Here is a 20,820-nt window from a genome sequence, read left to right on the forward strand (position 1 = left end):
ATGCCTTATAACAGAGAAAATGCATACTCAAAGGTGTTTGTTTTCATGTGCCTGATTCTCCACCCAAATATTTCATGACTTAACTGATTTTATGAATAAGTACATGCCTTCTATTTTGTGGGTCACCGCCTTGTCTCACAGACAGAGTAACCTGGATGCATAAGATGGGAAAAGTTTTAGGTCACTTACAGTAGTCTCCCCTTATCCACAGTTTCACTTTCCGGTGTTTTAGTTATTCATGGTCAACCTTGGTCAGAAAATAATTGAGAAATAAGCAATTCACAAGTTTGAAATTATGCGCCATTCTGTGTAACGTGATGAAATTTCACGCCATCCTGCTCTGTCCTGCCAAGGACGTGGATCATCCCTTTGTCCAGTGTATCCTCGCTGCATACTCTCCCTGCTGGTTAATCACTTGTAGCTTTCTCTATTATCAGATCAACTGTCATGGTATCACAGTGCTTGTGTTCAAATAACTCTTATCATTATAGTTGTTCCATTTTCTTTTTAGCTATTGTTGATAGTCTCTTACTGTGCCTAATTTATAAATTAAATTTTATTATAGGTATGTATGTATAGGAAAAAACTCGTGTGTGTGTGTGTGTGTGTGTGTGTGTGTGTAGAGAGAGAGAGAGAGGGTGGGGAGGGGGAGTCTGATACTCTACAGTTTCAGGCATCCACTGGGGGTCTTGGAACATATCCTTCACAGATAAGGAGGGACCACTTCACTTCTAAGTAGGTGTTTCTCAATGCCCCTCACCCTCGGCCCCTTTCCATCACCATTATGTAGAGTTCCTTCGCCTCAGTTCCACTGGTGTTAACTTGAGAACACACATGTGGTCAGTCTCACATCCCAGCTCTGTCCCGTCCTATAGTGGGTAATGCAAGTCCGGGCACCAAGGTTGATTTGCCTCCACATCCTTTAAAGGATACAAAAACTACATTGCAAAAATTGCTTCTGCCCTCTGTCCAACAATCCTTGTTTAGACACCGTGCCCAACTTTGTGCTAATCCTCAGCTCATTAAACAAAATTTTCGATGGTATACCCAAAGTGACACCTAGTTTTAAAAAAAGTATGTTTGACACTTAACTACTACACATTTAATGAGCCATTGGTTCCAGCCTGCAAGTTAAGAAAGCTAAGTTCTTTATGACTTTTCCCCCCAATTCTTGTAAAATGTCAAGTTACTGAATCCTCACTTATGTTTTTCTTCATTTTGGAAATTCTGGTCTCTCAAGCATGTGATCCAAGTCCAGGCCTTTGAGCCACACTTTACACAGTGCTTACCACAGCTCACTGTCGCATGCCAGAACACTGGATGGAGGTAGGAGAGAGGTACAGGGCAGCCCCTTTTCCTCTCGTGTGACCATTCTCTCCCTACCCCTAGAAGCATATGGTGAAAACAGGTATGAAGCTTCCCAGTTTCATTTTTTTTTTATTTTAACAGAGCAAATGGAAACTTGTCTTCTCACTCTTTTTATCTTGTTTCCTCCCTTTTATAGATGCTCCTTCTTTCTTTTTACTTGCCCTGTTCTCTCCTTAGAGCTTTTCTACCTTCCAAATACAAAATACTGGATTTACCTTCCCAAATTAGGTAAAAGGGGTAGCATGGCTGACTCAGAAAAGATTGTGTGTTCTTTCTTTAGTGAGAGAGATCCACCTGGATCCACCCACAGTCTTTGTTACCCCTCTCACACCCGTGAATGTTCTAACTGCTGGTCAGGGGCAGGCGGGCTGAGTTGGTAGCCCTGAAGTAGAGAGAAGGTGGTTGGCTCCTCCTCGGGTTTCAGCTTCAATAACACCACGTTGCAGCCAGTTGAGCTAACTGGGTACACTCGTTAGTAGAAAGACTGTGCCTTTGTGGAGAATTAGCCAAAATTTCTGCTTCAATCCCCAGAAACAGATTCTTTTGGGTGTCTTAAAAGGCCATTTGGGAAATGGACTGTACATGCAGCAAATAGGATTTCGGTTAAATGGTTACATTTATTTCCCAAAGTGTATCAGAGGGGAAGCTAAGCTCTTCAGAGCTTGTGTTCATTAAAGATTTGAAGTGGGGTGGGAAGCAATAAAAAAAAAAAGGCCAGTGGGTTCCCTTGTGAGATAGTTTTTTGTTCCTATGAATTGAATACACTCTCTGAAAAGTTTCAAAAAGAGACTAGGAAGAATGTATTTGCTTTGATCCAACATGTGGAGTGTTCCCTACTACAAATGCTCTTTAATTTAGAAACATTGTTGAAAAGTCTTATTTGAAAGTACACACAAATATAATATGTAAATAAGCCCTAATTAGTTATTTCAATTAATTATTTTTTGTCTCTGCTTTACAGCTCTATTTTTCTCCCCATAGTGTTGCTTGTCAGAGTCCAGCTTTGGCACCCTCCAAAAAATGTGCGGTTCTAACAGCAATTATTAAGAAAACACATTTTTTCCCTGTTGAAAACCTCACAATGATAGTGAAATTTCAAATTGTGTATCTTTAAAAGGAATTGTTTCAGACATTTTTAGTCTATGATTTGGTAGCGTAATATTAGAGAAGGAAATCTTGCAAATCTTGCAATTAATTGAAAGAACAGGTGTTTCCTTCTTCAAATAAATGGTATGTGTTGTTTTTAGAAAATAATCTACATCAGGCCACCAACTGTCTTCTGATCTTCTTTCTTGGCCATCCTATGTTCTTTCAATGACAAATACACTGGATTTGAAGATTAAAAGTTTTCATTCTTTCTAAGTCAAATAAGATTCTTCTCAGTGGGGACATTAAATGCTATGGAAAAACACAGATAAAATGAACTCAGGTTGTTTCTACATAGTAAATTTTTTTTTTTTTTTTTTTTGAAATTGACTAAGAACCTGAAATGTTGATTTTGGAAGCCTGGAAAGTGAACTATGTGATAAATTATGAGCTCTTCACCGAGTGGTCTATACACCCTCTGCACTTCACTGGAATAGCATTTTAGAGCTTGGAGGGACCTTTGCAAGTCACCTAGAAATCGCAGGCAATCCTCAGCTTTTACCCACCACCGTTGCTGGTGGGAGGTGGGCAGTTGGGTAGAAATGCAGGTTTCTGGGCCTTGCCCTAGATCTACAGAATCAATATCTCAAGGCAGGGGTGAGGTCTACGTTTTCCGTAAACATCTCCAGAAAGGTTCTTATGCTCACTGAATTTGGCAAGTCACCGATTTAGGCTAACTTTTATTTTGTAGTGAAGAAAGCAAGCCTAGAGAGTTGATGGATCAAGCTCACAGTGTACCCTAGACAAGGCTTCTTGACCCTAAACTTGTGTCTATCTGTACACCACATATCCAAAACAGTCCTAAGCATACAGATAGGTTGAAATCTACTTCTGTCATTAGGGATGATTTCAGCACCGAGTGTTGGAGAGCATGGTTCTAAACAGGCAGTAAAGACACTCAAGGACTGGAGGCAGCTTTTGTGCTGCTGCTTCAGTCTAAACTAAAACCTGAATAAAACTAAGCTGTGTTCTCTCACCTTTCTCTCTTTTATGAGCTTGGAGACCAACGTAAAGTGGCAGGGGTGTTTAGCTCATTTAGTTAGCTCATGTAATTGAACCCCCAGCATGTTAGGCTTTGGACCTGTATGCCTGGTTGATATCCACATTTTTAGGCTATGTGCTTTCTTAAAATGCACATTTGTGTATTTCAGTATTGGCTATGTATGTTGCATCTAGAAAATTACAATAAACTCATTAAAAAGTATAGACTGATAAGCCCAATAGTACTTTCTAAAGCATATAGAAATATCTAGCAAATCCTTACTGATGTTTATCATATCCAAATTTCAAACAACCAAAAATGTAAAATAACCTAAATTTATTTCTGCAATATTCTTTGGCGAGAGTTTCAACTATAATGATGATCTTGAATTTCTACAAGATCAAGATTACTTTCTCAATTATTAAGAAAGATAGAATTCTACTCAGTGTCATTTCAGTGTTAAGTCATTTTGACTGTCTAATTTTTGGAAACAGCAATATCCCAGTGTCTGTAATATGTCAAGTTCCATTCAACTTTGTTCCATAGTCCATGTAGATGAACACATGTGTAATGTATAATTTTTAGAACAGGCAACATATTTTCTCAGAGAAATTATCAAAAGTAGGCTGTTGCAAGAGGCAGATGACCAGGTTAGGAGGATCAATTCTAGAATAACTATGAGAAATTAAAATCTCTTTATATGCATGTGGGTGTATGTGTGCCAAATAATATTCAGTTTATCATCCTTTCAACATAAACATTTATCGATGGTCTGTTATGTGCAAAGCTCTGTATTAAGTGCTAAGGATACAAAATAGATCTGAGAGGTTTATAGTGCGGTTCTGCCTATACAAGCACATAAAAAGGCATAACAGTTTACGGAGACATGTGCTAAATGCCAGATGGGCAGTGTAGTCAGTGAGTGTAGCAGTCGGCGTTCCAGTGTTCATGGCCTTGCGATGGTGACAGCTCCTCCTGCGTCCAACAGAAGCAATGTGTGTCTTTGGTTCTTCCTTATCTTTTACACATATCACATTCCTTGAGCAATCTGAAAAACAGGAGCTTGTTAGGACTTTGTTGCTACTCAATAGTGAAGAAATAGCTGTTTTAGGAAGGAAGAATGTTGAGCTCTTAAAGCATAATACCAATACATTTACTTTGTCTTTTTTTTTTTTTAATTTTTCAATTACAGTTGACATTCAATAATATCCTTTTACTTTCTGTCTTTTAATATCTCTGGTACTTAAAAACAATAGGATCTAATTCTCTTTCTGAAGGATGCACTGTGAAGCTGATTACGGATGCCATTTTGTGATGAAAATGAAAGCTCTGTGAGTTTTGTGAGACTTTTACTCATGCAGTTCATGTGAATCAGTATCTTCTTAGGTTGGCGATTTGTTAAATAAGTATGTTTTAGCTCCTTCGAATGAAAATGGGGTGCAACACTGATCACTCTAATGTTATTGCTAATATTATTAGTATATCTTTAATATACTACTAATAGTAGTAGTCGTCGTCGTTATAGTAGTAGTAGTAATTCATTTTGTGCCCACATCGTAAAATAGGCTTAATGTGAGATTTCTTTGATAAATACAGTTCTTAGTACCCAATCATGAAATGCGCCATATGGAAGGATTTCTAAAATAAAAGCTATTGATCAAAAATGTCAGAAAAATTATGCTGTTTTTATAATTGTGATTACTTGTTTTGGATTTCGTCCTTTGGGTTGATTGTGACAGAATTTCTCTACTCATCAGTAGAAGGTAGTTCCTCCTCTCTAAGGAAAACTAATGGCTTCTTTGTGGCAAGGCCACGATAATTACCAGGTCCCCTGAGAGTACCAGGACAGTGCTCACAGAATCATGGACTTCTTTTGACATGAAAAGGGCCTTAGCAATCATTTGCAGGCAACCAGTGGCCTTGAGTATTGGGCAGGATTTGGCAAAGTAGAGAGAGAAGAGCGTGTTATGTAAGGAGAAATAATATACAACAAGATATGGAGGGTGGAGTGAGCGCACTGTGTTTATTTGGGGAACAGCGAGGAGAACTCTGAAGAGGTTATATTCCCATTGGAGACTGTATAAATAAGTGGTTGGAAAGGTGAGACGGGGGCCAATCGAAGGACAAATTCCTTTCATTAATTTTGTAAGCAAAGGAAGGCTACGTATCAGTTTCTAGGATCATTTGTAGAATCAGACAAGCTTAGAGCCAAGTCCAAACTTCTCCTCCTATTGGCTGGGTGACCTCAAGACAAAATACTTAACCTGGCTAAAACCTTGGTTTATTCATCTATAAAATAGAGCTGATAATATCTCCCTCATAGGGATATGTGGGTTATATAAGATATGAGAAGCCCCAGCAAAGTGCCTCGTGGAAATAGAGTTTCTGAGGAGGGAAGCAAAGAGAGAAAAGTAGGGTTGTAGAGAGACTTATCTCTGGCAGCTGCATGCAGAGAATAGGGGATCAGAGGAGATCAGAAACAGGGGGCCCGTTTCAGGGATCCCCCAGGAGGCAAAGGGGTTGAAGCAATCAGGCTAGGAAGGAGGGGACATATCGATACATGGAGTCTCTGCAATTTCTTTCCTGTTGTGGAATTTTGTTTAACTTGAGGGTTATATATCTTTGTTCTTTGCTTTTGAAAGTACAATAATCATAGACTTTTTCTTTTGCTTTGAACAGGATGCCAGCGATCCATAGGCCTTTCCAATGGGAAAGCCAAGGTGTGCAATTACAGTGGGTGGTATTACTGCAGCAGCTGCCATGTGGATGACAGTTTTCTCATCCCGGCACGCATAGTCCACAACTGGGATACTTCGAAATATAAGGTAGGTACAAAAACTAAGTTCACTTCGTAATAGTAATTTGGATCCAATGTTGTCAGTGGATTATAAAGATGATGACATAAGAATTTGAAGCAAACTTGGTTAGGTAGTCTCATAAAAGCTACAAGATCTTTTCCCACTTTCTCCTCTGTTACGTTATCTCCCTCCTTCTATGGTTTTAGCTACCAGGACTCATATGATTCCCACTTTTCTCTCCAGCTCCAGTTTTACTACTGAAAGTGGGATTTATGGAATTAATTGCCTAATGGACATCTCAACTTTAGTTTTCAACCTAGTTTTCTTGAGATGTGTGAATTGGTTAGCTGCATCGTACAGCATTACCACTGGAGTGCTACTCTAGGCTTCGGGTTCTTTTATGGTTCTGTGTCCTGCTACCTAACAGAATTCTGTGACCTGATCTGACGAGAGCTAGTCTGATCCTTCTGCCAGAATATTGTCACATGTAACTTGAACAAAACTTCTCTGCAGGGTGCTGTGTACAAAAACAGGCTGTATGACTGTTTTTATATCTCCTTGCTAATTGATTTTTGAGATCTGCTTTCATTGTAACTATATCACCTGGGAGGAAGGTAGGCAGAGAAGGGTCCTATAGCTGTCACCTGCCTGTAATCTTTGAAGTCTAAAATGAACATGAAAATTGTGAGTGGTCAATGGGTTTACACCCTGGGGCAGCTGTGTCTCCCGTTCTACCCAATAACTATCCGTATCTTCACGGTCTTCAAGATGCTTTATTCCAGTCCTTCTCAGCATATGACCTTGTCTCCTACTTCAAGGAGAAATAGAAGCTATGAAATATGAATATGAATACCTATAAATCTATCTATATTTGTACCTATCCTTTCTGCTTCCTTTTCTGTCTTGGGAGCAAGAAGAGCCCTTTCTCTTGCTTAGAGAGCACCCTTTCATGTCTGCTCCAGATATTTTTACCCATCTGCGGAATCCCTGCTCATTCTCCCAGAGCTGATAAAAGTGTGTCCTCCTTGGCAAAATCTTCTCTGATGTTCCTTTACCTTCCTCATTTGTTACATTGCTGGCTCTCTCCGTGCCACCACCATGTCGTGTGTGGGTCTCTAGAATTGCACTTTTTAGGGGTTAATAATAGGAGCTTGTTGTTAAACAGGCATTTGTCTAACTCCTACCTCTACCTCTAATTAGGACCTTGATTTGTTGGGGCAGATTACTGAACTTCCCTGAGCCTGTTTCTTAATATGTAAAATGAGCCCAGACTGCCTAGGTTTAAGTTGTAGCTTTGTCTTTTATTAGCTGTCTAACCTGGCTAAGTTATTTAGTCTCTCTGTGTTTCAGTTTCCTCATCTGGAAAATGAAGACAGTAACAACCCATATGGTTACTGCTGGTTAAATGGGTTAATGCACGTGACATGTTTAGAACAGTGCCTAGCACGTGGTGTGGGCCACGTAAGCATTTGTTCTTATTATAATTCATATCTTTACCTAAAAGAGTTGCATAAATTGGGATAAGAAAAGCACTCTTCAAATGACTGTGATAAGCACTTAAAGAATGGAAGTTGTTATAATTTTTATTATCCTCATATTTACATAACAGCCAGCTGCTTTTCTGTCTTCTAAGGGTGAGCTCCCTGGGCACAGGGCACCTCTCTTAGCACAGTTCCTGGCACACAGTTTAGGTGAGCAGGAATGTATACTGAGTGAAAGAATGACGCCTGTCCTGTGGGCCTGACTTTATCTTACTCACCAAATGTCCCCCCAAGTACAGATGGCTCTACCGGTCACCACTGCAATGTGGTCTCCCAGCATGCTGGGAGACATGCTGGGCTCTTCCCTCTGCCACACCTGCCTTGCCTAATCAGTTAGCAGAAATCAGCTGCGGAATTTTAGCTCGAGGTCATGATTTCCACTGTGCCTGCAGCCCCACCACACTACCTCAGACCGCAGCATCACTACGTGAAAGAATTCAGCAGCTTCCTAACTACGTTTCCTACCTTCAAGTCTTGCCCCAATAATATTTCAGAGAAGTTCTAATTTTCCCCAACAATACCACGAAAAAGTCCTCTTCTCACCTTGGATAAATTTCATACCCTCCTTAGTCTCAGTTTCTTCACATTCGGAATGGAGATAATAATAATAGAACTTACTTCATAAGGTTGCTGTTTGCTTAAATGAATGAGTCACAGAAAGCACGTAGTGCAGCGTGTGGCACACAGGTGCTCAATTAATGCTAGCTTTTACCATGATTGCATATAAGATAAAACAAATCTCTTAGTTTGACATCGAGGCTTTCTGTGATCTCTAGTTCCTGCCTTTCTAGTCCCTGCTTCCACTACCTCCCCACCCCCTCACATTTATATAACAGCCAGAGTCTCTTCAGTAAGATCACATTCCTTCCTGTTCCCCAGTCCTGCCATGCTATTTCACACCTCTTGTCTTCCACTTGCCCTCATTTTCCAGGCAAATCCTAAATCCAGTTTAAATCTCATTTCCTCTCCTGATTCTTTCCTTCCCCTCCATGAGACAGAGTTATCATTCTCTCCTCTGCATTTTGTACTTGACACCTGAATATAGGCTATAAATATATTTGCCATGTGTGTATTAGATAAAAACTTATTTAGAGGGAAAGTACACTGGTTGAATTTGGTTTAGACAGTTAGATTAATCTCCTTGGAGCAGGGCTTTGACAGCTAAGAGAAGTGTGTAGAGAGCAAGTGAATGAGGCAGTCCTAGTTCGTGATCATTGAGGGCTTAGGCCGGTGGCACCTGCCAGTAGAATACATGCCATTCAGTGGAGCTAAAGCAGAAAAGGAGTCACTGAATGAAGAAAATGGAAAAATCAGGCATGGGTTAAGAAGATGTGAAATGGAAGAGGAAATCCAGGTCTGTTTTCAGGAACTGTAAAGGTCACTCAGACCATCAATTTAGCCATCACTGACACTTGCAATTTTTCTATAAAGCCGACATTTTGCCATGGTGGTCATTCAAATAACAAGGTTTGATTTCGAGAGAATAGGTAACTAACTAACTGAAGCTATCAGGTACCCTCACTTTATCCATGTTGCACCTGGGGGAAATCTCCTTTGTCAGACCATTTCTTCCCAGGATCTCAGTGGACCAGGGAAGATTTTAAAGGAAGAACAGAGCTGGTCAATTTTATCTGGATCATCTCTTACTGGTTTTAAGTAACGATATTCCATTTAGTGCAGTGACTGTCTGTCTTTGCTCAGATGCAGGATTTAACTTAATGTTCCTAATTGTGAGAATCAATTCAGACCTATCATTTTCCAAAACCAGACATCGTTCTGTTATATCTGCCTGCTCTCCCTAATAGCAAGTACGTGACTGGCTTGACTATCCATTTAAAAGAGAAAAAAATGGTTTTGCAAAGCAGGATGAAATATGTCATCTTAAGCTGTTTTCTTGTCTGCTCTCTGGAGTAATAATAATCCTAATTATTTTTAAAGCAGGATTTCATCTATTTTCCAGGATTGCAAATTGAATTGAGCTCCAGGATTACCCAGCAGTTAAACCCTATCCTCAAATTCTATAGCCATTTTCTAATGAAATTCTCTTTGAAGATAACCCCCTACCCTCCCAGCCGCGTCCCCCCTGCCCTTCATTCAAAAATACCATGCATGACAAAGAGGTGGTAAGGAACTCAAAGTCTGCCTCAACTCTTCCTAAGTAGTTCCCTTCCATTGTGCTTTTTAAAAATATTTTTCTATCCTAGCCTGAATATTCACATTCCATTCAGCTAGGGATTTTCCATGTTACATAAACCATTTCCTATCTCTATATCTTGAGAGACATTCAAAGACATTCAAGGCAAGCTCTATTGACCTTGCTGAGGCTGGAGAGTAGCTGTTGATGGGAAAAACCACTTGTTCGGAGTCATTTGGAGATTGTGAGAACTGTTAGTCCGCAGTGCCTCTTTTAACAGGACAAAGAAGTATTATGGTTGAGATTGATTTCATTAAGACTTTTGCCATGATTTTTCAAGTTAGAGTTGGGAAAAAATACTGGAAGGAGAAACCTTATACCAAAGCAATAAGTGGTTATTTGACTGTGATAAGATTATGGATGATAATTCTTTGTTGTTTCTCAATTTTTATTCTCCAACTTTTTAGTAATGTGATTATATTTTTATTTTATAAATTTTAACTGTGACCTAGCTCCATATATTCTGTTTAAGAAAATATATACTAGCAATTAACCTTTTTAAATGCCTCAGACTAAAATCTGTCCTGTGGTAGATAACTTCAGTGTGGTTTAATGTGGTATGGGAGGCTATTCCATAAAGAAATTGCTGTGTGCTGCTATACTTTTATTCTTTTTTGATTATAATATACTTTTACAAATTTCAAGATCCAAAAAGTACAAAAGGCATCCATATACATAGACAATCTCCCTCCCACCTCTTTCTCTCATCCACTCTGTTTTCCTTCCCACAGGCACCAAATTACTCCTTTCTTATATATCCTTCCAGTGGTAATTTTCCATACATGTGTTTTTTTACACAGAAGTAACAATAGGTACTTCTGTGTTATACAGTGCATTTGTCATGAGAAGGTGTAAAATGGAAGAGATGTGGATTCTGTTTGTAACTGATATTGTGAAACCTTTTATGAGCTTTAAAATAAAGTTCATCTCATGGTGTCAAAAAAAAAAAAAGGTGATATAGGATGCATGCTGCTCTCGAGAACTTTTTATTTAGATCATAAAACTCTTCCTTGGGCTTTTTTTCCCTTTTAAATAGCCACTATATTCTATCATGAATTTTACACACACATACACACACACACACCAATTTATCCAGCCTATCCTTTTTTTTGATGGACATTAAGGTTTTTCCAGTCTTTTGCTATTATAGACAGATTCAGTGAATAACTTTACAGATCATTTTTAATATAAGTTCTTTCATTCATGAGACTATAGATAACTTCCTAGATGTAGGTGTGTATATTTCTGAGTTTGATGGATGTTGCAAATTGTCCTCAACTGGTGTTGTATACTATTATCTTACATCTTGCAGGCACCTTTCTTCCCTTACTACCAGGATGTCAGCTGTCACTGTGATGCCTCTAGCTGTTTTTCCCCTTTTCTACTTATTACCTCTAAATATGTTGTAAACTTAGAAACAAATAACCAAGGTGTTATAAGTGTGTTGTAAAGCACTCATTCATTTCTACAGCAAGTATTTGTTGAACAATTACTGTGTTCACTATTGGGACATAGTCTCTACCTCGTAAGGAAGAAAGGACAGTAAACAAATACACAAATAAGTGACTTCTAGATAAATGAAGTGTTAGTGGACTTTGGTTTTTGTTTTAGAGTTAAAATCAAATGGTAACCTACAGGCCAGTGTGCTAATTACATTATAGGGTAGCCTCCTTGCTTTCTATTTGACTTGGGAGTAGAGAAGGACAGAATAGGGACAGGGATCACCTCTTTTAAAGAGTTAAGAGCAGATAGTTTATGGTAGAGTTATTAAACAATAAAAAGAATGGTGAATGTAAGCAATGCTAAAAGAGCATAGAGCAGAGTATCCAGAGATCTGAGTTTTGGTTCTAATTCTGCCACAAAATAACCTCAGAGAAATCATTTATGCTCTCAGGACTGAATTTTCTATTAAATATAGGTAACGGATTAGTTCAGCATTTCTCAAAGTGTGTTCCATGGAGCATTAACAAATCTGTGCATGTTAATAGGTGTTACTCAAAATTCTACAGGAGGACTACGGCTAGGCCAGCTTTATAATTGGAACAGGGCCCCTCCAGGAGAGTGCAGCCCTGGGAGCTCACAGCTTGGCAAGAAGATGAAGGAAGTTAGAGAACGATGCCCTTCCTCTGGTTGATGAGCGTGTGTGGGGGGTTGGGAGGGCAGTGCAGGCTGGATTTCATCACATACAGCCTGCACAGCGTTAAACAGCTGCCATGTCTGTAGGCAAATAGGTCTGGGAAATGGCTGGAGTAAGCAAGTTTTCTCTTCTCGTACAAGATGTCCCAGAGCTTTGATAGGCTAACATGCTGCACTTGGAATCACCAAGAGAAGAATGTGGCATGTGGCATATTTGTTGTTGGACCTCAGAACATCTTTTCTGTAGGATAAGTATTCCTTGGAGCACAGGTTGAGAAAAACTAAACTAGATTACCTGTACCAGTCCTTGTTATTCTAAGATATGTTCTCATCTGTTTTATTCTGATACTTTTTCCTCCCCTAACAAAAACTGAAGTCCTCACTGCCACCACCACATCACCTGCAAGCTGCTGTCTATGGCTAAACATTCCCTTTGCCCCATTGCTTTATTACCCAGGGCTATTTTTGTTGGGGAACATACTAGGATACCCATCCAAAACCTCTCTCTCAGAATTATGTCAATCTGAACAATATTCTTTTTTAGAGGTAGTTGTCACCAGCATAAATCTACATCAGTGATGCTTAATGTTCCAATCAAATGACAAATATATTTATAAATATATATGTGTATGTAGCAGATTTGGTTATTATTCATTTGTAGCTAATTTTAGCCTGATGATACTGTTTTTTCCGATGCCTAGTGAGCGTGAGGCAGGGAAGAGACCTATTCTCACCTAGACTTCCTCTTTCCTAGCTCTCTTAAATCATGACTGCAGTGCTGTGAAGAGAACCAGTTCACAAACTGCAACAAAGCCACAGTCACGGAGTTGAGCTCTTATAGCTTAAACTATTCTGTTAAAAAGCTATGGAAAGAACTTAGTTTATATTAACATTATTAATTAAAATAAAACATTATTTAGTAAAATACTAATAAGTCAATAGGTAAATGAACTATTGTCCCTGTAAAATTTGTTTCAAATGTGGATGGAGTGGGATTATGGAAAAGAATACCAACCAAAACCATTTTTAAAAAGAAAGAGTATTGGGCTCATCCATCTGTACTTACGAGCTGAGTTTTCATATACATCAGAAACAGCACTCAGGCTTTTCATGTTTTTCATAATTTGGTTGGCAGGAAATAGGACAGTAGCTGTTAGCTCTTAGGTCAAATATATTCTATGTTCACATATACCTCATGTAATGTTTATATTAACAAGAAACAAACTTTCTCTTACATAAACCTTACCACTGAAGACTGTCATTGGCTTCCTTCCCTAAGTATATATTTTTTAAACATTTTTTAAAAGCTTTTCAATTACGGTTGTGTTTGGAAGTGGAATCCTCATACCAGTGTGGAGGACCATTTAGAATTTAGGAAGTCGGTGGGGATACGGTACTCTATTTTGCAAAAATAGCCTATCAAGCCAAATTTTGAGTTCTCTCAAAAATTTCCTCACCAGTATAAGTGGTTGATTCTCAAAAATAAGCATGCGCTCAGCCTTGCTGCCGAACACGGCTCAACATGACAGAGATTTGTTCACATATTCAGGTAGCTGCGGTCACAGTATGCTCCATATTCTTAACACTAGTTCATAATATTGCAAAGCAGAGCCTTAGACGTTATTAAAACTAGCTCCGTTTTTGTTTTTAGTAATTTCAGTTTATGAATGCTGATGATGTCAGTAGCTGCTGTCCCATTTGTCTTACTTGCTTTTACTGTCTCTGTAAAAGATTTTTTTTTTTTCCTTTGGGGCTTAAGTGCCACCTGAAGAGAGAAGCCTTTTAAGGCCTGGAACACTGGCCAGTGCCCTTTGTCCTTCTGTTCACCTACTAAAAGGTAGCATTGTTAACCTAATTCTACCGGGCCCTGACTCAGTATAAACACTGCTCAATAGAGCCAGAAAGACTAATTGAATTGTATAATACATCATTTTTCAGCAACAGTTTCAAATGGATTGTACTTCATTTCCCATAACACCATCCATTTTTTCCTCATTTAAGATATTTAAATATAGCAAATATGATATATTTAACCGTGATAAATAAAATACTTGAACCCAGTTCTGACTTTCCCCACTGAACCGTGAGCTACATGAGCACCTGTTTTATTTTCCACGGAATGCCTAATGCCCGCTCCAGTGTCTGGCATGTACCTGTGTCTTTGTGCCTCAGAGTGAGGCATGATTTAGCCCTGCCACCTGTTATTTCCAGTCCGGTAAAATAGTCAAAGGTTTTCACTAATTCTAGGTGCTTTTTTGTGAGCTGAATTTGCAGAGACTGTAAACTTTATTACCTCTAACTCTAGGACCCCAAAGGATCACACAAAACAACAGACACCTCAAAAATAATTGCTAATAAGGGAAAAAACTGAGACTTTGATTAGAAAAAACCCTGATACATTTCTGCATTTCTATAAGGAACAAACTTTTGTATGAGCTTTACCATAAAAGAAAATGATATCGAATTTCATAAATATGTTTTTAATCAACATACAGTACCCATACATTTAGTTATCACATGTACAGATTGATGGGTTTCCATGGCTGTGTCTATTTTTCGTACTCTCCTCTGTCCCATCCTTGCCCACCAAGTGAATTTCTATTTGTCTTTCTAGACCTCGAGCCAATGTCGCTGGCTGTGCCTGCCCTGGCTCCTAACTCCCTTCCCTCAAGCACAGGTGCTTTCTGCCTCCTCTAAGCTACCAGTGGACCTCATCCATACTTCTTTTGAATTTGTTGACAGGCTATGTGCTACATATATTTTTTGTTTTAAATATTTGTCTATTATACTAAATAGTGAGTCCCTTGAAAGTAGAGACTGTATCTTAATTTTATTAATAATCTTCTAGCCTAGAGTGTGAAACAGTGATTTTCAATTTTTTTTTTAATAAGCAAAATTGTTTTGTTTTTATGTTGAATTCCAGCCTTACTCCAAAGTCTAGAGAGGTTTTACCTTCCATAAATAGAAACTGAGCCAACTCTGTGTATCACTAGCCAGTCCATGTCTCAGTATCAGTGAATTGGTATATAAAGATTCCCAAAAATTACCCACGTGTTATGCATTATTCAGGCAACTCCCCCTGTCTCTCAAATGCATTGTTTCTGCTGATGACAATGACATTTTACAGTCAACTTTCATAGTTTCATCGTTTACTCCCAGAGGTAGATATAGAGTTGGACGAATATATTGGCCAGAGGCAGCCCAAGCTCAAAGTTGTTCTAATAAGAACGACTCCTTTCTGTTCACTAAAGTATGTTTGAGCCTGTTTTTTATGCATTGAAATTTTGCATAATATTTTTTCCTCTTTTTAAAAATATTTTTATTCCTTTTGAATTTTATAATATGTGCATGGTTTACTTATTTTTTTGAAAGTGGCTACTTATAAAAAGTGTTACAGGATACACATACATATATATGCACATATATATGTAGTTTTTAAAACCAGTCTTAATTCTTTTTTTTTTTAATCCTGAAATACAGATTCCCGGAAAGTTGCATAGATAGTACAGAGTGGCCTGTATATCTCTTACCCAGTTTCCTCCATTGGTTACAGCTTAAATAACTGTAGTATAATATTTAAAAAAAAATCATATTGGTATACTGGGTCTGTATATTTCTGTCATTTTATCACATGTGTAGAATCATGTAATCGAGAAACAATTAACTAATGCCTTTCAATGGCAAGGTCACTTTTACCAGTTGAGTTTCTGGAAGAGAGAAAGGGAAGCCAACATTTATATTTAGTTAAATTATGGGCTTGTTCATTTGGCTGTGTTCAGAAAAGAATATGACTTTGATATTTAAGCCACGGTTCCTCGTTTGAGGTGTGGAAAGCTGGATGAGTCACCGGAACTGACTGAGGGCGTTTATTTCGTAGGTGTCTAAGCAGGCCAAAGAGTTTCTAGAGTACGTGTATGAAGAGCCCCTGATCGACATTCAGCAGGAGAACCCCATGCTGTACCGACACGCCGAGCCCCTGGCCGCCGTGGTGCGGCTGCGGCAGCGGCTCAGGTCGCTGCGAGCCTATTTGTTCAGCTGCCGGGCAGCGGTGGCGGAGGATCTGCGCCGCAGGTAAGAGTCATAAATGTCAAATGGTCCAGTATTAGATGATCTCCAAGGAACTTTCCAACGCAGAGCATCTCGAATTCTGTGGTTCTCCCTCTGGACTCATCTTTGACTTTTTCCTCCAAGGTCCTTTATCAGGTTAGCTAAGCAAAGTGAAAATAATATCTCAGCATAACTGCAGGCTTTTAACGCATGGATCGAGTTCCCAAGACGGTGAAGACTTATCTTACCTAAAGGTTGAGATAATAATCGTGGCAGTGCCTTCATTGATCATTTCTGTGGTGTTTTACACTTTCCCCAAATTTGGTTCCTATTTATCATCAGTAAAAATAAGCATGTTTGAAATATTTCGTAACTTAAAAACATTTTTCAGTGGGAAATAAGTAGATGGTTATCCAACTTTTTATTTTCCATAGAGAAACAAACTTGGTCAGCGATGCAGGTGGTAGAGCTGGTATTAAAATGCACAGGCCCAGGATTCTGCCTTTTCATTTACCATTGGTGCAGGCTGACTTTTTATAGCTTAGTTATCTCAGAGTTTATAGAACACACAAGTCCATACCAGGCTCAGATCCTCAAAATAAAACTGAAGTGAAAATGTGCCTGCTCTCATCAAATTCCTTCTTTTACAGTTAGATTTTATTGGCATTTAAATTCTCACTCTTGGCATATACGAACTAGCTTCTACTTGAAATAATTGTTGATGGTGTTCGTAAGTCCCTAAAAATACCTTTTAATTTTTTTGTTTTAATAGAAGTGACCAAAAGCATACATTAGTCATGGATTTTGGAGGTAAGCCTGAGTGCATAAGAACTTTAGAAAGTATTAAAGTGGTATAGTTTGCTATTCGAGATCCAATTAAATCCAAAAAAAATTATATATATAACTCTAGGCATCTGAAGAAGATATTTTAAAAAAGAACTAAATGTAGATATTGAAGAATATATAATATCTAGGTAAGCTCTCATAAAATAATAGAGAAAAGACAGCTGCCATAAAGCAAAATACTTCTCAGTGATAGTCTTTCTATTATCTAGTAGTTTTTCAGAAAGCAGTACTAGTAAGTGGTCAGGATTTATTGTTATAAAGTAAGCAAATCTTAATTTTAAAAGATCAGGGCTTTCCCTGAAAGGCAGTATAATTAAATGTCACAAACTAATTTACCAACTAAATTCGATATGAGATTTTTAACATTCAAAATATGTTTGTTCTATTAATTTCAGTATCTTTTGGCTTTGCTCAAAGCTGGTTTTTCTTGCGCCTGTATTTTTAGATGATATTAAGATCTACACATGGTAATCATGTTAGATACCTTTCTAATGTTTTGCTTTGGTTAAACATGCCAAATCAGGACATACACTTTGAAATTAAATAGATCTTCTCTTCATATGAATGGCTAAGAATACCTATGCTGCTCCAGCAGTCTGGTGGTTTACCACCATGTACTGCGCCTTATGGCCAGACCACCAGGAAAGGAGGAGAAGTTCTAGAAAGAAGGCATTCCCATGGCTGTGAGGACGAAGACAGTAGTCTTTTTTCCTTTCTCTTTATTTTTCTTCTCTGGAATTGTTCATGACCATTATGCAGTACAGTGCCTGGCACAAAGTAGGTGTTTGGTAAGTATTGGATAGAAGGAAGGAAGTATGGATAAATGACTATTATAGTGTTACTTTAGAACACTGAACAATGGCTAGTAGCCCAATTTTCAGGAAGGAGTAATCTTCAAATTCCTTTTTTTATGTCCCTGTATGTCACTTAGCACAGTGTCCGACCCATCTGAAACCCTCAAAAATAGCTATTGAATGAATGAGCAAATGAAGAACAAATCTAATCAGTCAAAAAGATTTAGTTGGTTCTGTTTCTGGGATAAAGCGCAAATCTCTCCTTTTCACTTCCAGTGCTCTACCCTGTTTCAGAGTCTCAGGATATTGCAGTAAGCTTCTATCTAGTCTACCTCACTTCAGTTTCTTCTCTCTCCAATCGAACCTTTATGTGAGTCAAATTTTTAAAATAGAAGTATGGAATTCTCTACTCTCTCAAAAATCTTGTACTTCAAACACAAATAATTAATGTTGTTATTTTAGTTTCTCTATACTTACATGCTGTTAAAATAATGTTTGAGGTTACCATGTCTTTCCAACCTGGCACAGAGCAAAGTATATCAGTAATAAGCATTACTCACACAGATTCGGGGTGGTGGAGGAGGTTTGGGGGGACTGGTCTTCTTGAGTTATTTCAAATCTTTTTATTTTGAAATATGACTATTTAGCGAAAGATGGCTAAGAGATTTTCTGGAATGTCTTCTTGTAGCTAGGCCATACTTAGTATCAATTCTGCCTTCTTTAGTGCTTACAAAAATAACTATAGATACAAAGGAGAACCATTGCCCACCTAATATGCTAATAACTTGTCACCAGAGGCCGTCTCTTACCTATCATTCACCTTTACATGGAATCTGACTTTCAAAAAACAAAATTAGCCAGCAGCACCTTTAGAGATAATAAGCTTCTCTGAAAGCAATAGCCAAGGTTCCTTTTGTTTCACTCAGGGATAGACAAAAGTGGGAGAGTTTATTAAACAATGAGACGAACCTGCTGGACACAACTAATCTTACATGTCCTTGGTAGAAATTAAAAGATAGAGGAGTTGAAAGGCAGTAGAGGAACAAAAAAGAGCAAAGAGAATCCTGTTCTTATCTAGTTGTAAAAGGCATGCTCTCCTTGCCTGGTTTTTACCTCAGTAGAAGAGTAGCCATTAATCTCCAGCAAGTAGGCCCAACATGCTGAAGACTTGTCAGCACCATATAAACAGAATAAAGCAAACTGTTAATATTGCTGTCGTGAGAAAACTGAAAACAGACTGATTAATCGTATTGGCGCTCGCCCGCCAGGGAGCCAACTGTGGTCGTCACCTTATTAGGGAAGTCACAGTTTGCTTTTAGGCCTTTCGTTATGATGGCCGTCGGATTTTCTTCTTCATTGTTTTTGTTATTGTTGTTAAATGAACGCCTTGTTCTTGAACTCAAACTGCAAATTTGACTGGCAGAAGTGATTAGTTTAGAAAAAGTCAGTGCCTTCCATGAAATCTAAAATGTTTACAGTGCTGACAATTCACTGTTTCTGAGGACTCCCAGATGGTGACCCTGCTGGACTGGTTCAAGGCCTAGTTAACTCTTCATAAGAAGAATTATGCACACATGACGGTGTCCACACATGACTGTGCATGAAGAACTCTGTGGAAAATCTTAGCACTATTAGGACATATCTGGATCAGCAGCCATTATAGAAATCTTTGAGAAGGACCCTAAGAAGACTGGTAGAAACCTCAGCCCTACGTATCTCGCTGAACACAGGAACAGCGTATATGTGTAAACCAGAAGTCACAAACGGGCACCTCAGGGCCAAATTTGGCTCAGACGTGTTTTATTCGGCCTTTCTGGGATGGCCCTCACCAGATTTTAAAGTCGTTGAAATAATTGCTAGCGTGTAAATAAACAGGGGTTTTCACGCACACACAAAATGAAACTAGCTCTCTGGTGCCTCTTGGGAAATCAGAAGCTGTGATTATACAGGGTTCCCTCATCCCTGGAGAGCAGCAGTCAGCTTTAGACACTGGACTCTACTCTGCCATAGCGTCTGCTGCTCCTGTTGTCTCCCCAAACCCGCTGCCGTTTGGTATGTAATAAATTGCTGCCCTGTTTTTCTTGTACCCAGCCTATTTCATTTATTTATGTTGGTACCTGTGTCCATGTAAGATAATTATGATTTTATCAATTAAAAAGTACTTTCCCATAAATATATCATTTATTCTTTACGACAGCCCTTTTAAATGGATATGACAGATGGTATTTAGAAAGAGAAAAAACTGACTTGCCTGAGGTGACAAAGCTGGTAAGCAGTAGAGTCCACGCTCAGAACAAGGTTTTCTAATGTTCAGATTGCCGCTGCTTTCCCCAGTATGTTTGCCCTTGGTGATGGTGACGTCTAGAGGTCTCCAGACTCTTAAGAGCAACCATTTTCAATTCTCCTGAAGCCTTTACTGAGAGTGTGACAGCAGGGAGGTGGCAGATAGTACTGTCCCGTGAGTGGTAAGATGGGATTGCTGGCACAGGCACTCCCGTGCTCACTACTGGCTCAGTCAGCCTCAGAGAGCGAGGCGTGACAACTGGCTTAGCGCTAAGAGTTCATTTTCTCTAGGTCAGTGTTTACCAGACTTTTCTATTTCACATATCTGTAGATTTAAAACAAAAATGTGGAGATATCTAAAGTTTTTTTATATATGTATTTAGCAAAAACAAACTTAAAACATTACCACCTGTTTCTCACCATTATTTCATAAAAGAACGTAGTAACACTAAAAAAAAAGAAGCAAATAGCTCAGAAATCAAACAGCTTTTAAAAATCAAATAGATTTAAAATTTATTCTACTATTCTTTTTTTCTTTTTTTTTCTCATTTTTACCTTGGACTGCTAAAAACATCACCAGACCAATACCTGTTGTTTGGACTAGCATTTAGGAAATCCTAATTTAAGTCAGATTTTCTCTTCTGAGTGAAGTGAAATCATCCATTCCAGGGAAAAACATTCTATA

The 20,820-nt window shown here is 38.5% G+C and overlaps 1 protein-coding gene across 4 annotated transcripts in view; it reads left to right on the top strand.

Moving 5' to 3' along the window:
• The window catches only part of PLEKHM3 (pleckstrin homology domain containing M3), a 171,491-nt gene that overhangs the window by 68,570 nt on the left and 82,101 nt on the right, over positions 1-20,820 (top strand). For all 4 annotated transcript variants that reach the window (XM_023536249.1, XM_023536252.1, XM_023536251.1 and 1 more), the window contains 2 exons: positions 6,176-6,321; positions 16,043-16,236. In XM_023536249.1, the coding sequence (XP_023392017.1) occupies positions 6,176-6,321; positions 16,043-16,236 (340 nt within the window). The remainder of the gene's footprint in view (positions 1-6,175; positions 6,322-16,042; positions 16,237-20,820) is intronic.

The sequence above is a fragment of the Pteropus vampyrus genome, unplaced genomic scaffold (genome assembly GCF_000151845.1).
Source record: "Pteropus vampyrus isolate Shadow unplaced genomic scaffold, Pvam_2.0 Scaffold152, whole genome shotgun sequence".
NCBI lineage: Eukaryota > Metazoa > Chordata > Mammalia > Chiroptera > Pteropodidae > Pteropus > Pteropus vampyrus.